This window comes from Dermacentor andersoni, chromosome 1 (assembly GCF_023375885.2).
Source record: "Dermacentor andersoni chromosome 1, qqDerAnde1_hic_scaffold, whole genome shotgun sequence".
NCBI lineage: Eukaryota > Metazoa > Arthropoda > Arachnida > Ixodida > Ixodidae > Dermacentor > Dermacentor andersoni.
In genome coordinates, this window is record NC_092814.1 from 53587418 (window position 1) to 53608804 (window position 21387).

Genomic DNA, 21387 nt, shown 5'->3' on the forward strand with positions numbered 1-21387 from the left:
ACTGATGCCTATACTAACTGTTTGTGAAAGTCGGCGAAAAAATCTTGAACTTTGGCCATAAGAAAGCCCAATTTACCCCGTTTTCCTTTTGAAAAACATCATTTCTAACCACCCCCCCCCCCCAATTAAAAAAAAAAATACACAAGGACACTAAACAAGCTTATTGCTTTATGTGCAGCACATACATAAAATAAAAATGACTACCTACAACGAAATCATTTAAGTGTACCGAATTCAGTAGGTGGCTGCTTGAGACTAGCTGAAAAGGTTATCAAAACGTATACATACAGAACAGCAAATAACCGCACAAATTTTTGTCCAAAGTGTACAACACAAGGCTGAAGAAATGGATGTTCATGTGCCAGCTGTGTTTACGGTACTCTTTATTAAGAATTGAAGTAGGTGCATAGTCCTTTGTCAAACAGACTGCAAGAGATGCTTGGTACTACACATGAGGATTTTACACAAAACACTCCAAATTGCAAGAGCTCTGGAAGCAGTCACACTTTCGTTTCACCATTGCAGTGACCATAAGCTACAAAAAAAAGCAAACTGTACACACTTCATTGGGTTAGTCAACAACATTAGATGAGTACAAGCATTAACACAAATACTGTCATATTGAGTAGCTTTGCCCCTGATTTCCCAAAAGACATATAAAATGTAAGAACCCAAAGCCAATACTTCAGTTATAGATAATGTTTCATTTATGCAAAAAACACAAGTACCAAGTCAATTATTTTTGAAAATTAAAAAGAAAAAGATTCAGTTAATGAGCTGTTATAACAGGTGGCAATTTTTTTAATTGCTTAATTAAGCAGCGTTATAGTACAGCACTATAAAATACCTTAAGACAATGTCACAGACGTCCACCCATAAAAATGACCAGTATAAAATTGTCTTAAGGCTTCTGTACAATATGAGGCATTACAAGAGTTAATTACACCAACTTCTTGTTCTGCACAGGTCCGACTAAGTGGCAGAGTATTCGAGACGTGTAAATTACAATTAATTCAGCATCATAGAAGAATAAAAACCTTTGCATTGGTAGAACTCAAACTATTCTGTACAATGCTCAGATTGCATTCTGTAGCATAAAGCTAACACTACTGAGTGCAATGCAACCTAATTACAACTGCAACATTCAGTGCCTCAATAGATAATATACTGCTTTGAAAAGATGTTAAACATATTATATACTTCTGTTTACATGAAAAAAAATGGGGGGGGGGGGCGACACTGCTGAAATATTTTCACATAGCAGCATAGGAGACTAACTTCTGCACACGCCTTCAACTGTCATGGAACTCTTCATTAGAAGATATTAATTTTCATTTAGTCTGAACAATAACTATGTTGCACAAAGGCAATGCCACAGCATCTGCACTACAGGTTATAGTTTACCACACTCTGAGAAAACTATATACAAGAGACCTGTGAAGTTATATAATACTGTTTTTGTCCAAGCACATGTGGATCCAAGTTTCTGACATATTTATTGAAACAGCAAGTATTGCTAGAAACATATAAATGCGCAGTATATAAAAGACAACATAGTACAAGTGAAGGAAAATGGTTGCTAAGGGTGGAAAAGGGTGATCTGCCACCATGGTCACCATAACTGTCTCACTCAAGCTCAAGATTGAACAACTGAACAATTTCGTGCCAGAAGAGGAGGTATCAGCACTTGATATTTCAAGCTGGTTTCCCTCTCAATGACAGAACAGGCCCAAAGCTTCAGTGGGCTGATAAAAACCAACAGATACAGCATGATGTATGGCACAAGTACTGTCATGTCATTTTTTTTTTTTCTCATGCGAGTGTGAAGTAAGAAACAACAAAGTTTTGCCTCAATAAATGCTAAAGTAAGTTTAGAAAGAGCCAGTTGCAGTGATAAAACCAGCTGTGCCATCAAAGCGAGCCGAGTCATTTAATTTCGCTTTCATTGTCAGACAGTTTGCGGCTATACCATAGCAGTGCAAGTGGTGGCCGGGCTTTTCAGCAAGCCCCATAGCACAATCACAAGGCAGTCAGTAGGGCCACACATTTTGTTACACATGTTCAGACCAGCACAAATTATGAGAGACAAACTAAGGGAGCACATAAAAGTGACCAACGATTAATGCCACAGTGTAGAAACCTCAGAACAAATTTAACTAGTCTACACGACCACCAAAAATCAAACAATAATACCATCTCTGATCATTGTCTCTCAATGCCTACAATCATTGCACTTTTATAAAAAAAAAACTGCCTGACAACACCACCAAGGTAGCTTCGTTTAAAATTATAAAGATCAATATAATTATAAAGAAGCCAGAAAGATATTTCATTGTGCAGTATAATGAAATTAACAAATTCTGACAGGTTAGCGGCTAAATAGGTATATAAACCTGTCACACTGTAGCAAGACCAGAACTGGACAGCACGCGTGTTGAGAGATGTTAATAGTGCCAGATATTTTACAAACACCTTGTGTGGTATTTCCCACACATAGGTATATCTAATATGTGGACATCTGCAGCCAGTTTGTAAGATTAATACTTTTGAGAACAGGATCAACAATGATAAATATTCTCAGAATATAAAGAAGTATCTGCCTGAATAGGAGTCAAATATCAAGCTAGCTATGATACAATTTTCTTTTTACAGAAAAGAGTACGCCTCAGGCTAGTATGCATGCAAAAGTGATCCATGCATAAGTCACTGAAAATTTCTGCCCATGGATTTCCTATGCATACTGATAACAAGACAGCACAGCAGATGATCAGCACAATGACTTGAAGTGCAGTGCTTATAGGTGCTACAACTACAACCCCTGCAATAAACTGAGGCATTGCAGTATTTGGCAACAATTATATCTAGGAAGGCACTTCAGTTAACGATTGACACAAAAATTGCGATGTGTGAAGGGAAATGACTACTACGTAAATGGCTGCCACAGCAGGTGTGAGAATGACATAGCCATAAACAGCTTGAACTCAATTTATGTCATTTGGAATCCACATTCACATCAAAGCTAACCAGAGCTTTTAAAAAGCAGAATAAAGAAGAGTAAGAAAGAAAGACCAGCAGTGTAGGCCTCTAGCAACAATGATTGGATATAACAATGGGCTGTTTGCTGTTTATACACCGAGGATGTATTAAATCAGTCCGAATAAAGCAATACACAGTTATACAAATCACAGTATTTTACTTTCTTAATGTTATTATCTAAGGGCTACAGTTGCAGCATCTTCCAAATAACAAAAAAATACAGACTGCCACAGATGAAGGCATTACCAACAGACCAGCTGGGAAAACAATGCAAAATTACCATCAAACACTAATATGGAAGGCAAAAGATTGGACTGAACTGAAACAGACAAGTGTAGCTGAGAAACATATGATATAGCAGAGATATAAGATACAACGAGACTATAAAAAAATATTATGGAAAGCAGTAAATGCCGATCAAAATAACTGCAGAAAATTTTCATTCAGAAGTGGTCCAGGTACGCCTGGACAATATTTTTGTTCTCGTGTATGTATGTGCGTACGTGCACATACATATGTACATACATGCACGTTTACGCACACTGCAAGTTTTTAATCCAGCAACATTCATACGAATTTAGTTTTTCAAAAGTGTACCTCTACGTAAAAATAATAATAATAATTAAGTGCATGCTACTCCTAAACCATGTTTCCAATGATTGAGCACAGTCTAAAGTTTGCATGTTGATTATATGAAACACGGTTTTTCTTAAATTAGTTCAATAATAAATGTGAAATCTTTAAAAATGGCACACTTTACACAGTATCATTAGTTTATGCCTTCTTTCCCCAAGGCTTTATAAGGAGCCAATGCTAAAGCCTGCCTACATTTTACCCATGCTAACTACCTGCCAATTTTCACATTTGTCACAAATGTTCCTTACTAAAATTCACTCAAGTGCAGGCTTGTCAGTGAAAACTAACAATGCTGCAAAAAATATTTTCCTTTCCGAAATATACATACAAAATCCAAGAACACATGCTATCATTCCATGGAAAAACATGCTGAATTTTTTAAATACCTATAAAATTCATCATCATCAGTGGCAGCAGCCTATTTATATCCACTGCCAGGACCGCATCAAGCAACTCTCGGAGATCTCCTGCAACCTTTTCTATCTACTGTCATCTAACGCTATTCTGCGCCAACAAATTTTCTAACTTTATCACATAATTATATGAAACCCTTGGCTGAATTTCCTTGGTATGCCATCCTGTTCATCTAACAGACCACCTGTTAGCTGCTCTATGCCTTAGATGATTTGCCAAACTCCACTTCATCTTAAAATTTGAACTAGAACATCAGTTACCCATATTGGCTTCCTAGCATATACTGCTGCCCCCCTATTATGCCCTACCACTGTTCATTCCAACACTCGTTACAGGGCAACAAAAAAAGCTTATTTAGTTAAATGCTGCAATAGTGATCATGCGTAGAACTAGTTTGTGAGGACATAAGATTAAAACATTCATGCCTCTTTTCACACTAGTTCTAACGGCATTTACTTACAACACCAATGTAGAGCAATGTGCCAACCTTAAAACTTTTCTTTAAAAAGTAAATAGGAAGCTGCGTCCTCCTCTTTCTCAAGGCCCATTTCATATGAAGTACAGTAGCAAAAAAACATCAACGAAAAATGAAATGGCAGTAGGATTCCATATTTCATGCATGTATGCAGTTTCCAATGTTTCTGCACCAATATAGTTAGGAATCAGAGGCTTATACAGTTTTACAGCATTTAACTTGCCATTCACTTCATGACAACACCAAACAAAATCAAGTCAGAATATGTAGTGACAATTGCAGTGATATGAAAGGTAGTGGAAATACAGTTGAGCCATACTATAAAGTACATTATAATGAATTATCAGATCTAATGAAGTAAATCTAAAATGTATCTCACCAATATTAGCATATAGTGAATATATGCATATAAATAATGTCAAATACAAATCTGTTATAAAGAGGTACAACTGTAGAGGGAACTTCAGTATTAACAGAGCAACATATATTCTAAGCATCTTCTTATGTTTTTTTGGCCATTTTTAGTCATCTGAGGTCTGAAATTTCGCTACTTTTTTGTTTGGTACTTGGAAGCCCATCAGGCTACACACACTAGTCCACAGACATTTTAGAGCAGCTAGGCTGTAGCACTGCAGCAACCAGGAAAAATAAAGATATAGGGGATGCAAAAGCCAGGAACTTGTCAATGTATTCCAATGTGTTCAACACTTGCAAGCCACATTACGGATTCAGTATTTTTCATATTGTATGTTATATACTGAATTGCTGTCTTCCTACTAAACACAGAAAGAAAAAGAGCGGGGGGGGGGGGGGGGGGGGACAAAACAATGTGGTGGCTGTGACGAATTCTGTTGAAAAGCCGTCCAGTTCTCCCATTCAAAGGTGGCAGCACAAATACACGAAAATCCTTGCATACCATTTTTCAAATGTGCAGTTGTTGGCACTGTTGTCTAGAGTGATCGAACTGCATGCTTTAGACTGTGTGTGCAACTAATAATGGCTGGTTGACAATAGCTCACATCTTAGCATGCACCACCAGAGTGATGAGACCGCCTGAACCTGTTTTCTGCCTTGCAGGCCATCATAGCTTCTACTGCTGAAATTGTCAGTGATCACCACGGAAAGCCCCACAGGGCCATGGAACAAAAGCGGAGACAACAAATCTTGGTACATGCTCAACCAAGTTTGTGACGTGCCATCTCCTCTTTTACTCTGCAGCCTTGCGGCATGTTCACCAGTGATCACAGGCAATTACAGCAATGGAAGCCATGCCAAATGACAAGGCTAAAAAGCTTAAGGCAGTCCTATCAGTGTGATGATGCATCATCATCATCATCATCAGCCTGGTTACGCCCACTGCAGGGCAAAGGCCTCTCCCATACTTCTCCAACAACCCCGGTCATGTACTAATTGTGGCCATGTCGTCCCTGCAAACTTTTTAATCTCATCCGCCCGCCTAACTTTCTGCCGCCCCCTGCTACGCTTCCCTTCCCTTGGAATCCAGTCCGTAACCCTTAATGGCCATCGGTTATCTTCCCTCCTCATTACATGTCCTGTCCATGCCCATTTCTTTTTCTTGATTTCAACTAAGATGTCATTAACTCGCGTTTGTTCCCTCACCGAATCTGCTCTTTTCTTATCCCTCAACGTTACACCCATCATTCTTCTTTCCATAGCTCGTTGCATCGTCCTCAATTTAAGTAGAACCCTTTTCGTAAGCCTCCAGGTTTCTGCCCCGTAGGTGAGTACTGGTAAGACACAGCTATTATACACTTTTCTCTTGAGTGATGATGCACGCTCAGATGTAAAGTTATCAGAAGACGTCACCCACTCAGGCCAAAGCTTGCTGTTAAAGTGCTCCAGACAAGTGTTCCAATGAGTGCACCAGCTAGTAAAGCACCAACCCAAGTTACTGTACAGAGCTCTAAACATCACAGCATGAAGTTTTGTTGCAGAGTAGCTAGTGAAACCAAATGACAGGTGCATATACCCATAAAATTGACTTCACAAAATGTACAGCCTAGTCCTGGAGAAAAAGACCTACAAGCAATCCATAGCAGATTGACCTCAAATGTGCATGGGCTTCTGGCATGAATAAACAGCCTAAAGAACTTTGTGGGAGCTGAACCACTACCGTAGAGGACATTATGCAAGAAAGCAGACTATGGAACAAACGCAAACTGGGCGTCGGAACATATCCATCTTGGATCAAAAGCACACACACACACAAAAAAAAAAACAGGGACACCTAGGCAGGACACAGAAACACTGTCTAGTTGCCCTAGCTTTGGTATACCTGTTTTTGCACCACTGCCTCACCTTTTTTTTCTGCATTTTTGTTCCAAAACAAAAGATTATCGCAAGGCTCTCAAGTTCAAGCCTGGAACTTTGCCACATGCTTAGCCCATAGCTCTTTGTAGGTCACACTGTGGGGCTTCAAGGATTCAGAACATTAATTAAAGCTTAGGCAACTATACAGAGGGAAGGAGGTGAAAGCTTGAAAGGGCAATGTGGGCCACAAGCAAAGGCTTTGCGAGTACAGAGCCTGCATACTACATGTCCGGGCCCATGGCCTATGGGCATGAAAGAGCTAAATGATGGATACAACATAAACATGGATAAAAGAATTCACCAACGATTACCATACTTGCTAATGCGAAATTTGAGCACATTTCTATACATGCTTTCACTTTGCCATATATTGGCTGGGGTGGACAATCTGTCTTGTCTGGCACGTTGCAAATGGAGCGAAGTGTGGCACGCCTGCCTTGCTAATCAGGAGATTGCGAGAGAGGGAGCGCATGGGTGACGTGCGGGCGCGATTCACAGCAGCCGCCGCAAACAGAACTCTGCTCATGCAGCACTTTGTTTCCATATTTAGTATCAGTGGATGCACTCGCTGCTTGCCATCAGTGAAAAGATGATGGCGCACTACTTTGATGCCATCTCATAGCGGTCGTCACCGCAGAGACCATCTTGGGCGGCACTACGCTTTTCTTCTCATGCTTTTGACCTACCCTCTTCTTCCACTTTCCTCTTCGCACTCTCTTTGCTAATGCCATCTTTCATCCCCCGCTGCGCTCCATGTTCACTCGGTTACGCCGATACCGATGCTCAACGCAGGAATGGGCACCTAGGAGCTGCACTCTAAAAAATTGAACACAAGCTGGAAACAGCACAACATATAGCAAAAACCAAATATGGATATCAAATCATGACCTGTACTACTTGCATCTAAAAAAAAAAAAGCTTTCCATCATGCTGACACATAGATAAGGAATATGCTAAGCTGCCACATAAGTAGGCAAGCTGCTGTGATAATTGTTTAGTGAATCAGAATACACTGTGGCAGTAAAGCAGATGGCACCAAAGGGTACTGCTTACGACATTTTAGGCTACAAGTACATACAACCTTGAGGAGTATGAACAAAGAGGTCATGGAATGGGCTACCTGTTTAAGAGTGTTAAGAAAAAGGGGAATCGTGGGTTCGATTCTTTTGTCAGTCCTCCACTGTGGCCAGGGGCAGCGCTGGCTAATGCTCTTAGGGTTAATCTTCTACACATACAAATATACCCAATAAAGTAGTTGGGAGGGTGTTGCTGCGCTTTAATTGGCAAGCACTGCATGTGTCATGTGGAAGATGTAGGTTCAGCGCTCGTCTGTGACAAGTTACATTTGTCTACATTCATTTCCCTTTATCTTATACCCACATTTCAATTAATTTTAATTAAATTCTGGGGTTTTACGTGCCACAACTACAATATGATTATGAGGCACACCGTAGTGGGGGGCTCCAAATTAATTTTGACCACCTGAGATTCCTCAACCTGCACCCAATGCACAACACACAGGCATTTTTGCATTTCACCCTCAGCAAAACGTGGCCAGCGTGGCTGAGATTTGATCCTGCACCCTTGGGTTTAGCAGTGCAACATCAAAGCCACTATGACAAGTCATTTCAATTAAACAAAGCAATTCATTTTCCCACTACTTTCTTTAGCTTCATAGCCAGATTCTTCATATGATTTCTTATGTAAAGAATGTCACTCAAATATAGTGTGAAGGTGTAGTAAAAGAAACAAATAGAAACAAAAGGCACCTGTAAGGACTGGATCGTATTGATCCTCGCACTCACAAGTACCCAGCAGCCAATTGAACAGTGGGAGTTTCCAATTTGGCATCCTTGATACCATAATTAAACCAAGAGAAGCCCGTCTAGGTTTCTGTCCCCAACTCCAATCACACACTATGCAGCCTCAAGTATAAGTCATTTGTCAAGAGTACTGTTTGTTAACACATTTAAATAAGTTATATGCATATTTCATAATATACATGCAGCTTACTCATAAATGAAGCAATAAAAGAGGAAAAAAAGCAATTAACATGCTTCAGTTGGTACAGCACAATCATGTAACACAATGCTATGGGCCTTAGATTTCAACATCTCCTGGTGTTGTCTTTCCCCTATCAATTTCAACATTGCTTCTTACCCTAATTATACATCTTTTGTGGCATACTGGACTGTAACCTGCTGCAGGGACACTGTTTCAGTGAATGTGAAATACAAAAACACCTGTGTATACTGGTTTCAGTAAAAAATAAAAGTGCCTCAAGTGGACATGAGAATGGAGCAATGGCTAAGCAGGGAGAAGGACGGAGGTGCACACACAAAGGGTCATATAGTAACAGGAAGCTTCCTCCAATAGTGCATGTGGGCTCATGGGTGTAAATACATGAATTATCAATATAAAATTCAATTTCCCAAGCTCTAACGACTGCTGACCTTGTCTTAGTTTAGAATGTAACACCAACCCACATATTTCTGTAATAATTCATGTTACCTGTTCTAGAGGTCTCCTAGGCCATACGCTATAATTAAGTAGCCGCTGGACCTGCTGTTCAAGTAGTGTGAGCTCAGCATGCAGTGGATCAAGAAATGTACCTATCCACTCTACCACAGTATGCACATCATACAATTGAGACATTGCATCACCCAGGAACTTGTGCAGATGCTTCGATGTGCTCAGGAGCTCAGTCAGGTTCTTGGTTGCCTCGACAATGTGATCGGGACTGACAAATGACAGTCGAACATGATAGCTATCTAGCCATCCAACATAATGACTGTTTTTTTCCATCACTTTCTTTTGATTGTATAGTGTCACAAGCTGCTGGATTCCTGTGAGTACCTTTGCACCAGGGAACTGACAAAAGAGCAAATGGCTGCTTCCATCATCAAAAACGGGCAGCTGTCTATTACACTGCAAGTGTTCCTTAATTTGAGACAGCTCCACCTGATCTAAACACCCATGCTGCAGGTATACCAAGTTGGCAGCCAAGGATGGCATGCTTGCTGGCAGAAGCTCACAAAGTGTAGCAAAGTGGTCGTACCGTTGCCACCCCGTCAATGCAATGCCACGTATATTGAGCAGTTCCCTGTGGTTGTTAAGTGTTTCCAGCCACGAATGGTGGTTTCTTAAATGGTATTTGATGTCTGGAAGCAACTGCTTTGGACCTGTAGCCCCCTTGAAGGCACTTGCTATCCACAGCCCTTGGAAACGAGCATATTTTAGCCAGTGCTGGTCTTCCACATACTTGGTTATGTTTGGAGAATACTGCCAGACCATAAGGTCTACAGGGTTAGCAGCACCCCACTGCTGTACATCATTCGCCTCCATGCTACGCAACATGTCATCCCACATAATGGGACGAACCCCATATTGGGCCACATGAGCTACAACTTTCTCTACATGCTCTAAGAAAAGCCTATCTTTCGTGATGTTTGCCACATTCATGTGCCTCTCACAGCGGGTGCACTGTCCTAATGAGTAAACCTCATCGCAACCAATATGCACATACTGAGCATTAGGATGCAAATTGAGCACTTGGTCAAGCATAGCCTTTACCAGGATGAGAGATCCATTCAGTGAGGGGCATATCGCTTGAGGACTATGACTCAATTCTCGAAGATCTGAAAATTCTGGCAACTTAAGTGCAAATTCAAGATGGCCAAATGTTTGCACCAGTGGAATCACCTGCAAATGATTGGCACGAGCAGCAGACAAGATATGAGCTATGTCAGCCTCCTTGTATGCATTAGTGGCTGCAAGAGGACTGAGCATCCCTGTGTAAGGAAACATATCCTCATACTCCATTAAAAGTCCAGTGGCTCCAAGCTTGTGCAACAGGGGAAACACTGCATCATAGTACTCAAGTTTAGGTGGTGCACCTTTCAGGTCAAAATGCACTATGCGCTCATCAAACTGGATAGGTGGCAATCGTAGGCTCTCTTGAAAGCTGGTATGAGTTGCAGCTGCTGTGGTTGGTGGATCAGTAAGCACATCAGCCACCCATTGCACTGTTTCAACAGGTGTCCTGTCAAGAGTCCTGGTGCTCTGCCAGTAAAGTATAAGGAATGCTATCACAATGACAATAGCAATTAACTTCAAAAGGCGAATCTTCAGTGGAGCCATGGCAAAAGGGTGTTCCAGCTCACAGGGCATTCAAACGATAGCCTGCAGAAAGCAAAATAAGCCATTCAGTCGGTTCAAATATACATTAAACAAGGAACTTGCCTTAAATAAAAATGCCTTAAGTGTCGTATACTTCAGTGAGGACACTTAATATGAATACTTTCGTTAAGACTCTGCAAACTTGGCAGTCTAAACAGAAGTTTGCGATACAGAGCATGAGAGAGACAATGGCAAGAGGCACTGTTTTGTGATAATCACCTGCATTATAAACAAGAGTGTGCACATACAGAGTGAAAACCTAGCAGCAGTGGCAGTTCACATATGCCCTTCCATCTTGTTAAGAAAATATACAATTTATACTGTTCATTATGCTGTTGCACACATTATTTTTGTCGAAATAGCGCTTTGCAGGAGCAGCTTCAAGTGAGGACTGAAAAAGGTCGTGCTATATCTATGACTGCACTTACTTTCGATACTGATCGGGCTCGATCGCGATCGAAAGTGCCTGAGTGACACCATACGTATTAATTCTTCGTAAGACAGTATGATATTTCCGACCAATCTCTGTTTCGACTCGGAAGCGCGACACAGATATTGAAGCGTGCTTTAGATATTACACGGACGAATTAAGGTTGTGTGAATAAAGATGAAAAAGAGAAACAAGATAAAAACACATTGCAACCGTGAGAAAAGCTAGTGCCAACGCAGGCAGAACAAAAACGTGTACTATCAAGGGCCAATGAAAAGTGTTCGTTCCAGATCCCCCTTAAAATTATTTAACCAGCTTGCCCGTTCACATTCTTACATGGCAGTTCGCATTTCATTCGCCCACATTTCCGGGCGATTTCCAGCAATATTAGCAACGCTTCAGAGCAACGGTAATTTGTTATTGTTGCTTGTTTACTCAGCTTCATTCCACGTGTGCCGCGTGACTACGGGCAGTCCTCGCATCGTGCGGAAGAGCACGAAAGACGAACGACTACCAACGTAGACACTAGCGAAAAACCACCTGACGATAACAGCGGTTGATAAGCCAGAAAGGCTGCGTTGCGCATAGCGCCAGATGTCGACAAGCAAAGATACGTACGTACGTCTTCACAGCATTCACCGTGTCGACTGAAGCGCAGCTGTTCGCGTGCAGCGAGCAGACAGCAAATAGGCGATATGGGGGCTGTCCTTGATGCTCATCCCTGGACGTCGCAAAATTGCAGGGCAAGGTTCTGCATTGCATTTGCAATTTAATGGATTTGGCGCTTCATTCCTTCAGCTATCCAACTGTGAGGCACTTCACGCCGCCTTCATAGCCGCCGTCCTGACCGCGCATCACGCAATATCAACACTGACGACTCACTGGCGGTCAGATATGTCGGAACATTTGTGCTGAAGTTCTCACAAACAAGGCGCGTGTGATGATGACTACAGCGCACAGCGCGGGCGGTGCATGTTGCGCAGGTGGCGCGGGCAAAAATGCCTAGGCATCCTAGGCGGCCGATTCGCCAATGCGCCCAGACAAACCGGCGGAACGTGTGCGTGACTGCTACCAGAATTTGAGCGATAAATGATGGTTCACAAAGAGCGCACAAGAAACCAGTCGTTTAATTGCCTTGCAAGTAGAAGCGGCTGTGCCTTTGCCTTTCAGATACGCTTCCGCGCGCCTCTCTAGGAGCGCGCACTTTCGAATAACAAATCGAATGATGCGATATTTGCGGCTTCAATTGATTCAATGCCTGGCGGGCATATATATATATATATATATATATATATATATATATATATTATTGTTGTTGATGCACGCGCCGTAGTGAGAGAATCCGGAGTAATTTGGACCACCGGGGGTTAACTACATGGGTGTTTTCGCATTTCGCTCGCATTGAAATGCGGTCGTCACGGCCGGGATATTGAGCCCGCGACCTCGTGCTTAGCAGCCCGACACCATAGGCGCTAGTACATAAACTTCACGAACAGCTAACTAATAATCCGCGTTGCCGAGTCAATGAGTTGTGCTGAATTCGATGACAGCTAGCACTTCACGTTTGGAACATTGCACTCACGGGTCAAGACATCGATCGAAATCATACGGGTGTCACACGGCGCGCTTTCGATCACGATCCAGCCCGACCGCGTGATCGAATATTTCTCGATCGCGATTGGCTCCTTCGCGCGAGCTGCAGAAGTCATCCAATCTCGGTCGAGAAATTCGATCCGGATCTGGCTCGACAATGATCGCAGCTGCGTGCACGGTCCTATGATCGATCCGGACCGAGTTTGGGAGAGTTAGCGCACCAGTTGTCTTTAACGGGTCTAAAGCACTTTTCACATTTCTCTCAGAACTACATGGTAGTCCGACTACGATCGCGATTGTCTGGATTCGGATCAGGCAAGATCGCGATCGAAAGTGACCGCGTAGCAGTACGATCGCTATCGGGCCCGGTAGCGATCGAAAGTGACCATGTACGTGACGCTGCTGGTACTAAATTCTGTAGTTTAACGTGTGCCGTGCCGCAATCACGATATCATTATGAGGCATGCCGTGATGGGAGACTCCGGATTAGTTTTGACCACCACCAAGTGAAAACACTTCGTCCGCAGGACATGCGAATCGTCATATACACGTACCATATCGGAGACAAATAGGACATCTGCCGGATCTCCAGTTTAGGATATATCTTACCACGGATGTCCCAAGGATATCACGCATGGACTTATTTCGGATATCCTACTACGGATATCGTTATCCCCTTTTTCGGCATACATGTGAATATACTTTAGAAGAGTTAACTGCTGGGCTAGTTGGTGATCTTGCATACTAAAAAGATTTTACGCGAAAAACAACACACACAAGAAAGACGACGACACCACGGGCGCTACTTCAACTGTTTAATGAGGGTGAAAGCACTCGATATATATAGCCCCTCCAAAACCCCGCGCACGCGTACAAGGCAGCATGGAGTAAAAAGTCTTATCAAAGTACGCGCAATAGAAACTTCAGGTCAGCCTCGTAAAGGAAAACCGATGTGTCACTAACACAGTTCAGACTCGCTTTCTTGATGTAGACGGCTTCCAATGTTTCACGCGATGTCTGATGCCTGCCTCTACCAAAAATCCTCGCATCGCGGAACCGTGGAAAACAATGGGCGCAAGCCCTGCAGTGATCCATAAGTCGCTCACCTTCATTATTTTTTTATACCTTTTGCATGCTCCCTAAGCCGGTCGTTCACACAACGCCCCGTCTGTCCAATGTAGGATTTCCCGCAGGACAGAGGAATTTCATATACGACGTTTGTGGCATACTTTACGAAACGCTGGCCATTGTAAGATTTGGAGTCGGAGTTTGTAGGACGATCGGAGGAACTTGGGGCGACATGACTAGGCGAGCAGGATTTATTTACATTATTTACATTTTGAACATGGGATACATTTACACAGTCTAGCGTGACTCTCAAATGGAGCCCGCAAGACGAAGCATACAGCAAACGAGCACACAGCTCACGAGTACATTGACGAGCACAGTGCACGACGACGAGCACGACACTAGCAGCCGACAACAGCCGCTTAAAACCACTCCGTTCGACGTCATCGTTCGACGTCATCGTAGAAAGTCCTCGTGGTCGCCTTTGAGAGAAGGGGGTAGGGGTTTTACACACACACATGCCGCACATGTTTCAGTGTTCTCTCCGAAGGCAGACGACCTTTGCAGCGCAGTCGTCGTGGTATCCATTGTCCTGCGTCCCCGTAGTCAGATGGTCACGCCCGACCCCAGCCGGCGCCTCTAAATTCCAGAGCGGACCTCGCACAGCGGCCTCCGCCACTGCACATTGTCTGGTGTCTCGAAAAGCGCATGGGGAGGTTCCGCCAATTACCTCCCCTCGAGAACTCCCCTGAGCTGACCCCTCGCCGCGTGGCTGCCGGTTAACTGCAGTTCTCTTAAGTGCGCCACCACCCCGGTTGGTTCGAAACACGTGCAGCGGGCTGAAATAACTTGCACGTTGCCACCTTGGCAGGCCATTCCTAACACCATGCTTCTTCTGAGAGCCAAGCATTTGGCTTTCGCAAGTTATGCGACAGCTTAGCTGGGCAAGCTTTTGGGGAGCGGAGAACACCACGGGTACATTATACCGGTTAGCCACTTTTTTCAGGCTGTGCGTGACTTTATGGATGCAGAGGACCACTATGAGCCACTCTTTTCCCTTCGGCTCTACCCTGCTTACACGCGTGCGCGGTGTTTTGGAAGCTCGAGCGCTTTCACCCTCATTAAACAGTTGAAGTAGCGCCCGTGGTGTCGTCGTCTTTCTTGTGTGTTGTTTTTGGCGCAAAATCTTTTTAGTATGAGAATATACCATTAATTGAGGATTTGCCTGAGTTTCCTTGTGGCAGAATTTCATGGCAGAAGTTTTATCGCGTGTTCGAATTACAATCCGAAGTTATATCGTGTCTGCAGCTTGTGTGTATGCGTTTGTACACGTGCATCATCATCAGCAGCCTATTTTATGTCCACTGCAGGACGAAGGCTTCGCTCTGCGATCTCCACTTACCCCTGTCCTGCGCCAACCGATTCCAGCTAGCGAGCGCGAATTTCCTCATTTCATCGCCCTGTTAAGAACGGCCCAGATGAGGTGCAAGTGTTGCCAGCTGCAGTTGCGACGACGGCGGCGTCAACTTTCAAGGAACGTCACCGTTACGCTCTAGCCTCGTCGCCGTTGTGACTGAATGAGTTCGACGAAGCAGGCTTTGTGCCGCAACACGACACCGCCAACTGGGTCGGCCGCGAGCGGGGGAGTTGCCGCGGGAACGTCGTCGGCGACCCCTTCCCACGCGCCGGCCAAGACGCAGGACAATGGCTACCCGGTCGCGCTGCGAGGGTCAGCCCCGAGTTCTACGAAGTCCGTGTGACGTCGGTTCCCAAGCAACAAAAAGACCGTGGCAAAAAGTCGGCCCGACGTCTCCGGCCGACTGCAAAACGGTTGGCCCGACCTCGGCAACCGAGGGCGGCCCAGCTTTGGGGATTGACATTGGCCTAACGTCGGCCGATCGTCGGCAATCGATGTAGGCCCGACCACTGTGGCCGACTTGGCCGACGGCGTCCCATACGAGGGCCTACCAAGGCTTTAGGTACGTAGTCAGTCGGCCAGCCGTAGGGCCATTCTATTTGGCCAACGCAGCCGAGCGCATGCCACACGCGGGCCAGCCATGGCCCTGACGACAATAATGGTCGGCATTGCACCGGCCCGGTGCTGAAAGCCGACGTTGCTTTTGACGCCCCGAATAATCGTAGCTTTTGCATCATGCATTTACAACAGCATGCGCATCATGCATCATGCTTGTGTGGTGGCCGGCATAGAAGTACCACATGAAAGCGAACGCTTTTTTGTACTTTTCATGCCACATAAATGCCAGGCAAAAGATTCTGATACTGGTCTTTATTTCTTGTAATTGTATATGTACACCGACACGTTCACAAGTTTCAAACACTAGTTCATATTTGGTGGGCTTGAAGCAGGCTCACGGCGCCTTCTTTCAATCTGGCCTCCATCCTTGTCAGCTGCTCCAACCAACCAGCGTTTTGCGACTCCAGCCACTGATGCTAGTGAAGCGTCAGGGAACGTGCTCCTCACAGATGCTGCAAAAAAGCGGCACATATAAGAAAGCTGCCCCCGCTTTATAGTTCAGTTGGTGAGTCGCATTCCATTTGAAGAAGTGAAACAATCAAAAAGATCATAAGTCAGATATTCACGAAACATTAAAGAAACGACAACAAAGCAATATTAGGGACGTGCAAATCAGTATCGAAGCTGTCAGGAAGAGTGGCTGGACGACACAAATCGTGTAAGTACCGGATAGTTGGTAATTTATATGTCGTTAGCAATAGGGGGAACTGAACACGGAACCATAGCAAAACACGCATACACAGTGGCTACTGTGTCTATAGGTAGCGCGGATATTTACACCACGATAGGTCTTGTTGCTTCCCGTGAGCACTGTATGAAACAGCCGAGTTGAAACGCTGAGACAAAGAACGCGCCGGAGCCCGGAGCGCGCCAAGCGGCACAAGGAGGTGAATAGGTAAATGTCTGGAGAGGCAAGAGGGGAAGCTTATGGCATGATACATATACTTGCTGACATGATGGCAACGATGATAGGTCTATGTTTTGCAGAAAACAGTTAGCACACATGGGTTAAAGCAGAAACAGCATATACAGCATATATTATATGGTGAAGCAAAACAAACTCCTCAAAAGCAGTGGCAAAATATGGACGCCGCAAGTAGAACTCACTTATTACGGCATTATTTTATTAAAGAAAATGCTAATACTGGACGCAGCAAGATGCAATAAGCAGCAGCTTGTTTGAATGAAGAAAAAAAAAACTAAGCATGCAGTTGGTACCGATGTTCGCAACGTGCACTAGAAAGCTGATTGTTATGCAATATTTCTTACTTATATTCGTGATGGCCATGAGCTTCACGAAGGCGTGCTTCCTCCCCTGCGACCCTTTCCAGCTGAACTGCAGTGCAGCTTCATTTGTAAGTATGCCCTGCAGAATAGTGCTCACGGCACGACCGGTGTCCGTTCCTCCGTATCTGGAAAAAAAGTTCACCTGCACGAACCAGCGCACGTAGAGTTCAACCAGACATCCAAATACGTGGTTATCGTGGTCTGTAAAAAATAATGGCCAGGATAAGAAACGCTTTCGTTTTAAATGTTTTAACCACATAAAACAAATATATCTAGAAACAACGTTCTATGACAGAATGGCATATGGCTGCAGTATTGTATGAATGACAAAACGAAAATCAACCAAATATTAAACATGAATACATAGTTTCTCTAAAAAGAAAACACAGCATGTCATTCACCATCTGTTCCATGCGGGAATCTGAAGCTAAATATTCCTCTAAGATACGCTTTAGAGCCGCCCAAGGAAACATGAGGACAGGAAGGATAGGTTTACCGACTTTGGTCGGAATATCAGTGAAAAAAAAAAAAACATCCAGGCAGCGCGATAAATGAATACAACACATAGTTGCACAAACAAAATTGCACGCAGACTGCCACGAGACAAATGTATAGGTATACATAACGTCGAGACCGCGGTGACAAAGTATTACACGTAAACTACGAAAATGCGACAAAAGAAAAATTGAGGAAGAACTTACATATGCGCTATCCGCAGGGTTTCACATACGTGTCTTCTTGTCTGATGTTCCTAGATCTACTCTAGTCCACATGCGGTGAAGCGCGCCACACACAATCCATTCTTACCTGCAATGCACCAGACGTATATCATACAGGTATTTACAGTTATGTTTTTTCATCTGTGGGAAGGAACGAAAGCAACTTCTAATTAATTATGACTTTTCCGCAATAATAACCAGACAAGCGTCTTACCCAATTTCTTCCCGAATGGTGATAACAGTTCCGAGAGTAGCAGGTCATTCGCACACTGTGCTTCAATTTAAGCAGTGTCGTTCCAGTGTTTCCTAGAGAAAAATTAACGAGAATACAAGACGAAAAAATAATATTAGAAATATATACATGAAAGTACGTCTCACATTTCCCTGTCCCAACTCTCGAACGCTTGATCCGTTCTCATGTAAAGCCTCTTTCTTTTTCTTCCTGTCAGAAAAAATAAGCCCGAAAGTCAAGGAGTTTATCATACGTTGCAAAACCATTTACACAATACAAAGCGACCTTTGTTCACTTGAAAAAGACAGTCATGCATTACACAACGTGAAATTAAAATGCCACTTACGAGTACGCATATCTTGAACGGCGAGATACGGCGGCTCCACTGCATGTAAAGGGCTTGCGCTGTTCTTGTCCATGTCACTTTTGTGTAGCTTGCGTTTATATGCGCAGTCCATGATAACAGAAATGCACCAACTAGTCTACCATGAGACGCGGAACGAGCTGGCATCCAGAGCTAGCATTTGGCGGCAACTCACGCACCCGCGCCATTTGGCGGGAACTCGCCTGCGCCCCTGCAAGCAAGCGGCGTTGGCCTGACGAAGAAAAAATAGACAGCAAGGAAAGTCCCGTTTCGCTTTCTCGCCCCGTCCTCGCTGGTGGGAGCTGATGCTGACAGAGAGAATCGCCCGTCCCTGCTTTCCAAGAACCTCTTCATTCCTTCTGGGAGAGGGAGAGGCGGCAGCCCAAGACGACCTCGGTTCCCCACACTTTTCCTTTTTTTTTCGTTTTTCAGGCGCTTCCTGTGAGCGCGTTACCGTTTCCTTTTGGTGTGTGTGCTGTGCACGTGCGTGCGTGCGTGTGTGTAATGAAAATCTGCTTTCTATATTTTGCAGGGATTGGTAGCGCTATACGAATATGTATATACCTTATGTGAACAATAATTTTGACCTCTTCAACGCGTCGAACAGTACTTTGGGTGCTATGTACGTTAGCATGTAGGTTCTGTTTTCTTGTTTGGGAGTATTGTACAAATATCGTATAATCTTGATTGGTTTCCTTTTGTACTTGCTCAGTATTGTATACCTGTTATTACCGGGTGCAATTGTCTTTGTTTTAAAAGTGTCGCTGTAAAGGCTCTGCCAAGCGAAAGGGGGCTGCGGCTTTGTCAATCTGTATCTGACAGCTTTTTCTGCGCCTCTGCTGTCTGTACCTTTACAAGGCAGAAATAAATAATTTGAATTTTAATAAGTATTTATCGTCAAAGCATCACGTCTATATGTGCACGAAGTTCGATAGGTGCATGCATGCATACACAGTCAATACGCTTTCCAGAGAGCTTTGCACGAAAATGGTAGATGTGCTTCACAGGAGACGGCGCTTGAAAAAACACTCATGATATACCATGAATTTATTAATTCTTAACTGCTTGATTGTTGAACGTCATTAGTTAATTGAGCGAAAATTGGAAGAATTTGATCTAACTCTAGTTCTTCCCAATCAAATCCACGTCGACAGCAGAAATGCTCTATTTTATGATTTACATTGATTGGCATGCAGCCTTAATTATTCTTAGACGAATCGACAATAGCTAGAAAAATTGCAGATTTTGACATCTCTTCACAATTCGCCTTCGTATAATCGCTTCTTTCACCCTCCCCAGTGAAAACATTCAACTGAAATGTTTCCTAGAACTTTACAGTCCACGAGTCGCCTGCGCTTAGTTCGTTTGACGATTTTTTCTGTGCTGCGACAGGGCCGTTTACAATTAACGCGCCGTTCGCGAACAATTTTGCTTGACTCTTTCTGCAGTTCAGATGACTATTACGAGAACTGTCTAATGCAATATCCACTTGATTAAATTTTGTTCCCCGTTAAATAGTTATTTTCTCGATAGTTTAACTACAAAAGAAGAAAGCAATAATGAACGACACAATAGTGTTGCAAACATATCCGTTTTTGAAGTATTGAAATCTTGTGCTTTTTGGTAAAGCAAATGTAATACTTACGCGATATGTCTTCTTCTTGCGACTTGCACACTGGTCTCCACGTACTCTTGCTCTCATAATAGTGGTCGTTGCATGCGCACCCGCATATATGGCGAAAATAAATTTGATTCTGATTTCATTATTCACTCTAATTACTAGAGTTCTATCAGTCCAGAGCAAAACACAGAACCATCCTTTAGCCGGAAGGTGATCTAACTGCCAGATGAACTGTCACTGACGTCTGTATGTGATGGTTGCTGTTTTTCCCCGTGTGATGAACCGCCGTCATCGCTTTTGTATAGCTGGTATGTATTCCGTCATTATATATATTCGTCCTTCAACATTTGTTACGCAAAAGCAACAACAACAAAAAATTGCTGCCTCTCACTTCTTCAAAGGTCTGCGCAGCCTGTCGGAACGCACTGGCGCGTGTGAACGCATGGCCTGAAGGTTCAATTTTAAAGTGTTGTTCAATTGCTGCCTGAACCACTCGTGAAGACCTTTCGTGCCCCGTTACTTTATTATGCTAGCTTTTCTTGTGACCGATGACAAGACATTAAATTTGGCGGCCTCTGCAAGACTAAGCTGCATCAACACAGCTTCTTAAATATACGAATTGGCTCAGCGGCTGTCGGACAGTGTGCATGGTCCCTTGTGGCACGTCACTAAAAAACCAATTAAACGCTTAGCGTATATGCACAAAATGATGCGACCACTAATATAACATGAGAGGGGACTTTCGGTCTCACAAAAAAAACGATATATATATATATATATATATATATATATATATATATATATATATATATATATATTACACGAAGTGCGCATGCGCACAAGCATGATGCATGATGCATGCGCATCATGCATCATGCTTGTGTGGTGGCTGGCATAGAAGTACCACACGAAAGCGAACGCTTTTTTGTACTTTTCATGCCGCATAAATGCCAGGCAAAAGATTCTG

At 43.5% G+C, this 21387-nt stretch overlaps 1 protein-coding gene and 1 long non-coding RNA gene across 6 annotated transcripts; both read right to left on the reverse strand.

Moving 5' to 3' along the window:
- Nucleotides 1–366: 366 nt before the first annotated feature.
- LOC126545509 (hexosaminidase D-like) lies at nt 367–12659 on the reverse strand. 2 transcript variants are annotated; one of them, XM_050193409.3, is made up of 2 exons: nt 12124–12659; nt 367–11074 (listed from the first exon to the last, which is right to left on the reverse strand). In XM_050193409.3, exon 2 carries the CDS (start codon nt 11060–11062, stop codon nt 9395–9397), a length of 1668 nt encoding a protein of 555 aa, XP_050049366.1. In that variant the 5' UTR covers nt 11063–11074; nt 12124–12659; the 3' UTR covers nt 367–9394. The 2 variants fall into 2 exon arrangements, with proteins under 2 accessions (XP_050049366.1, XP_054917465.1); XM_055061490.2 differs by having other exon boundaries at nt 12120–12659.
- A 3775-nt stretch (nt 12660–16434) lies between these two features.
- On the reverse strand, nt 16435–20712 carry LOC126543205 (uncharacterized). 4 transcript variants are annotated; one of them, XR_011895899.1, is made up of 5 exons: nt 18782–20712; nt 18582–18645; nt 18418–18509; nt 17467–18344; nt 16435–16649 (listed from the first exon to the last, which is right to left on the reverse strand). It is a non-coding gene; the product is annotated as an uncharacterized lncRNA (long non-coding RNA). The 4 variants fall into 4 exon arrangements; XR_008608513.2 differs by having other exon boundaries at nt 17467–18291; nt 18418–18645; nt 18782–20711; XR_011895903.1 differs by lacking the exon at nt 18582–18645 and having other exon boundaries at nt 18782–20710.
- Nucleotides 20713–21387: the final 675 nt, after the last annotated feature.